Source organism: Anneissia japonica, unplaced genomic scaffold (assembly GCF_011630105.1).
Source record: "Anneissia japonica isolate Jap-2015-1 unplaced genomic scaffold, ASM1163010v1 scaffold1239_len605302_cov174, whole genome shotgun sequence".
Classification (NCBI taxonomy): Eukaryota; Metazoa; Echinodermata; class Crinoidea; order Comatulida; family Comatulidae; genus Anneissia; species Anneissia japonica.
Window position 1 is genome coordinate 260787 of NW_022748776.1, and position 5108 is coordinate 265894.

A 5108-nucleotide genomic window follows, 5' to 3' on the forward strand; every position below is an offset into this window, starting at 1 on the left:
CATTTTGAACCTTGGTGACTTTTGTTCATTTATACTATTATTTATGATTTATAAGTTTTTTCAAAAGTCTCTGTATGTTTGAATGTTTTATGATTGAGAAATGAATAAACGTTACTTTACTTTAACGAAAGGACCTATGGATATGCACTTTCACTTTTTTGACAATAACGATTGTAAATTTTATTAATAAATATTACAAATTTCAGCCCTGCCCATTTTTTGTTTCAAAATACTGGGGTTCACTGTCTGTTGGTTAGACCTATGCCTATTGATTTTCTGGTAGCCTGCCTATTGCGTCTATTTTAAAATCTAATGAAAAGTAGGCATAAGTAAAACAAGTGTGTCATTGGTTTGATTTGATTGATTTTTTTTTATCGATCACTGTGTTCGCTCATTAGCATATGACAATGGCTCTACAACCCAGCCTCAGTTTTTATGATGCCAAAAAAATGTTTAGGCCTATATGATTATTTTACTTCAAGTAACGAGAATTTCGGAGGCATATTAAATCGGATATAAATTTGGAATTCCAATTAGGTGTTGATGAAAGGTGATTAACCTAATTATTTTCTAAACTTCTATTTTTTTAATTATCATAATTATCACCACCATCTTCATCATCATTATCATCATCTTCGCGAGTCATCGTTCATCACCGTCATCATCATTGTTATCATTATCATTATCATTAGTTTTTAGTTTTTACTAAAACTTTAAAATACAAGCAAGAGTTCCAAACCAATTGGAAAAAACAATCCATAGTCAATTTGACAGAAAGAGACCACAGCAGCATTTAGGTAGGCTTATACACTAGTATAGATGTTTAGGATCAGTGAAACCATGTGCTCATTAGACATTTCAAATTGATCTTCATACCTATTCTTTCTTCTCTTTTACTAAAAGCATGAAAGAAACAAACTAAGTAGCCTAACCTCTAAGATCCATTTCATTTAGCGATCAGTGCTGCAGAACATATTAAAAGGCATACACATCAATTGTGATTACTGTTAATTTGTATTGTTCCGATGCCATTGTTCCTCTCTAATCACCTTTTCATTCAAACTACACGTCCCGTGAGAAAAAAAAGGGTACATGATTATTTTTAGGGGTAATACAAACGATCGCGGACAAACTGTCATCCGTTTGTTTTTCACACGCTACAATGCCTGGGGTGTTACATGGCACATCACTCGTAGACCAGGTAATCCTCACTGATGAAGGGGTCAGAAACTAGAAGGTGAATTTTTCCCACGCCATGCATGGATTACCTTCGTTGAGAAAGGTATAGCCATTTGGGACTTTGCAACAGACGGCCTGAACAGAGTGTGGGCATCGATTACCAAACGACCCGATTCAACGCTTAGCTCGGATGTCGCAACGTGGTCCTTGTACTATTTCAGACAATCTTCAGATTCTTCTACCAACATCTAGCTTTAATTACATTGCTAGTTACTTAACCAACGACATTTTAGTAGGCTATTATGATTTAGATTATATGAGTCTATTTATACAAAACTTTTAATAAAAATGTTCACATTAGCAACTGAATAGTGAAGTGAATGAGAAAGCGATAAGTGACCGTTTTGTATACTTTCTGACGATGATTAGCATGTGAAAGAGCAGTACTCCCAAAGCGCAGCCAACCGTTCTGTTAGATTCTCACCACATGCTTGGGTTTTCTTGTGTTATGCAGATGAGTTAGGGAAGTCAAAATAAACTCAATTCCTTCACAGCCACTGAGCAACACAAAAGCTTTAACATTCAATCAAAGACGGCGAAGCAAGAGTGAGTGGGGCAGTATAGTCAGAATGAGATGGCCAGCGACAACAAAATGTTTACTTAATTATAGTTGGTAACGTCTCCAAGATGTGTTTTCTATTTTGAAATGGTTTAATTTAAAATTTCGTTTGATATCGGATTATTTTTGCCTATTTTATCTTTCATTAAGGACTATAACGGTAACTCCGTCGCTGGCAGTTTTCCGGAGTTGCCGTGAGCACCCTGATGATGTCAACAGCTCAGTTTGAATCTAGTCCTTCTCAACACATATTCGAAGAAGCAGTTCGGAATGGCGATACCATGACAGTGGTTAAGTTATTGCAGAGTTCTATGAACGGTCATGTAAACGTGAACACGTTTGATGCTGAGGGGCAAACAGCTTTGCACCAGAGCGTCATTAACGGAAACTTTGAAGCCGTCAAACTCTTGGTTCAATTTGGAGCAGATGTAAGGCTAGCGAATAAAGACGGATGGAACGCTGTACACATAGCAGCATGGGGCGGACATCAGGACATTGCATTATTTTTACTTACAAATGGAAAAATGCAAAAAGTTAAAACGAAACATCATAAAAAGGATGATACCTGAGGAAAAAGACGAAACATGTATATTTGTAGTGTAAACATAGTTGACATATAGACGCAAACTTGAAGAGATGGAATATTATTTCTCATTTGTTTAAATCATTATGAAATTGGTGCTGTAGATATCAAGAAAATACTCTTTAAGCGGTAAACAGTTTCCGTGAAATATGTTTATTATTAAGAGCTTTCCATGCATTTATTCAATATCCAAAGTGCCTTTTGTGTGGAGCCTTTAAATGAGTTTTCTGAAATTAACGTAATGGAGGTATGTTCACTGCCGAGTTTAGCGTTTTTCATCGGATGAGAGAGGTGCTAGACAGACGGAGGTTGCTTAGAGGAGGGAAAAAATACAGCGCAATATAAATAAACGAAAGTTAGAAGAATCAATCAACGGTTGCATGATGACACTCCAGTCAGTGCTAGGAACCTTTCCCATGCTTCTATTCGCCATTCACAATATGGATTAGAAGACCTTGTGTTTCTGCGTGTCTTGCATGACAAAGGCACAACTTGGAGGCAGTTCACATAGAATCCGATTAAATAAAACACAATTCTTATTTTAATTTGGTAACTTACGGTACTGTATTTGATCAACAGAATGTTACATATTGTTTTTCATATTGTACCCCAGACAGCATATATTATTTTAAGTATTATTAATTCGGATCTAATTTGCTTATTTCGGTGAGATTCTTTCAATTTATCATTTGAAAATGTTGTTAATCATTTTAGGCCCTATATAATCTGTCTCTTATACACATCTAGATGTGTATAAGAGACAGGACCACAGCAGCATTTAGGTAGGCTTATACACTAGTATAGATGTTTAGGATCAGTGAAACCATGTGCTCAAGGCCTATAATTTAGGCCTATTTGTAATAGGCCTATTATAAAATGATCTGTTCTATTCACTTTCCTCAAATAGGCTATATAATTATCCACTAAAAATGACAAAAGAAATAATAAAGATATGTTTTAGTAACATAAGAATTATCAACTTGAGCATAGAAATACCTACCAGATAAATATAGAAACACTCGCGGTAACTGGAAGAACAAATGTCTCTTTATTATTCTAGAGACTGAATATGCTAAAGACCATGGAAACCCCGATACCAAAAGTAGACTTTTGGGAGCTTTCGATTTTTTTATGCGACGACGCGACGCTAGAACGGAATCACTCATGCATGACCGTCCTACCTGGCGTCCTACGTTCCCTGCATACGTAGATTTGGCCAAATTGCGTTCCAGAATCTACTCGATGAGTGACCTTAACGTTCTCGCATGCGCAGATGACTTTTACTGACGTAATTACGTTCTACGTCCTACCGTCGTCGTGCAATCAAAGCTCCCTTTTAATTGGAGGGAGACCTGTATGCTTAACGATACCATCCCAAAACCAGTGTACTGTCGCTAAATGTTAAACTGAATAATTATCATCCGAATGTGGCAGTATTGTATACTTTAGTACAGATAAGCCATAGCACTTTTACTCCTCTAACTTTTGCAGGGTAGTAAGTCGATTGCAATAAATGACCTACTGTATCATTTTAAAGCTTATAATGGGGAGAATATGAGTATATTATCTTTAATGCTATGCACTAATGTCTGTGTTCAATTTGATAATTGTTATTATTGAAATTACTTTCAAACTTGACTTTTGCTATTTATGAGGTGACAATTGAAATTATGATTATTATGATTTTTCTAACTATAATTATTATTATTATTATGACCTATTTATATTGTTCTATATAAATATTATGGGATATTATCTGTTATTTTAAAATTATTATGGGATATTAAAATCATTATAGGTATATTAGGATATATACGGTATCCGAAATAACAGTACCTGTAGACCTAATAAGTTTATAGGTCGCTTTATTAATGTTGTTTATTTTTATAGGTATAAGCTGCTTTTAATGACGTCATTATTGACAAATTATCATTTCATATAATGATTTCAGTATTTATTATAATTTAGGTAACTAGTGTATCGCATTGCATGATGGTTAAATTGCTGCCGAGACAATCATAATAACTATACAACCAGAAAACAAGTGTTAAAGTTTTGTGATTCACAGTGTTTTTGCAAATAATTTAAATATAACTGTAATTAGGTACAATGATAGGACAGGGAGTAAATTACAGGTCTCCCTCTAATTAAAGACCCCTCCAATTAAAGACCACTTTTTATTATTGTTATTTTTAATTAGTGAAACCCCGGTCCCAAAAGTGGTCTTTAATTGGTGGGAGACCTGTACCTATTTATTCACTCCTTCCTAATTAATTAGACCTTTGGTCTTGTTTTTTAAAATGCTGCTATCAAAATCATAATGACCGGTGGTAAATAAATTGTACCAAACATTTATATAGGTAAGATTGAACTTTCCTATGACGTCACATAGCCTAAATCAGTGCTTATATAGATAAAGAACATATATTTATTCTGGAAGCGATGTAAACTTTCATTTTATGGTTGTTTTAATCTTAGAAATGGACATTACTTACGCTATGAGATTCTATACAAACAAACTACACCAATATTGGGGTACAAAAACCCCATCTCATATCAAACAACTATTATATGGGTTTACCACTTAAGTGCAGAGTTGATACAAAAGATCAACATGTAACTATAATGCAACATTAACGGCAATAATGTGTATTTTTTGTGAAGTAAAAACACTGATTACTAGAATTTTAAGGTGGTGATTAAAAAATGCATTGCTTCAGTGAATAC

At 34.5% G+C, this 5108-nt stretch overlaps 1 protein-coding gene across 1 annotated transcript; it reads left to right on the forward strand.

Moving 5' to 3' along the window:
* Positions 1-2007: 2007 nt before the first annotated feature.
* LOC117120946 (notch-regulated ankyrin repeat-containing protein B-like) lies at positions 2008-2367 on the forward strand. The gene has a single exon (XM_033266042.1). It carries the CDS (start codon positions 2008-2010, stop codon positions 2365-2367), a length of 360 nt encoding a protein of 119 aa, XP_033121933.1.
* Positions 2368-5108: the final 2741 nt, after the last annotated feature.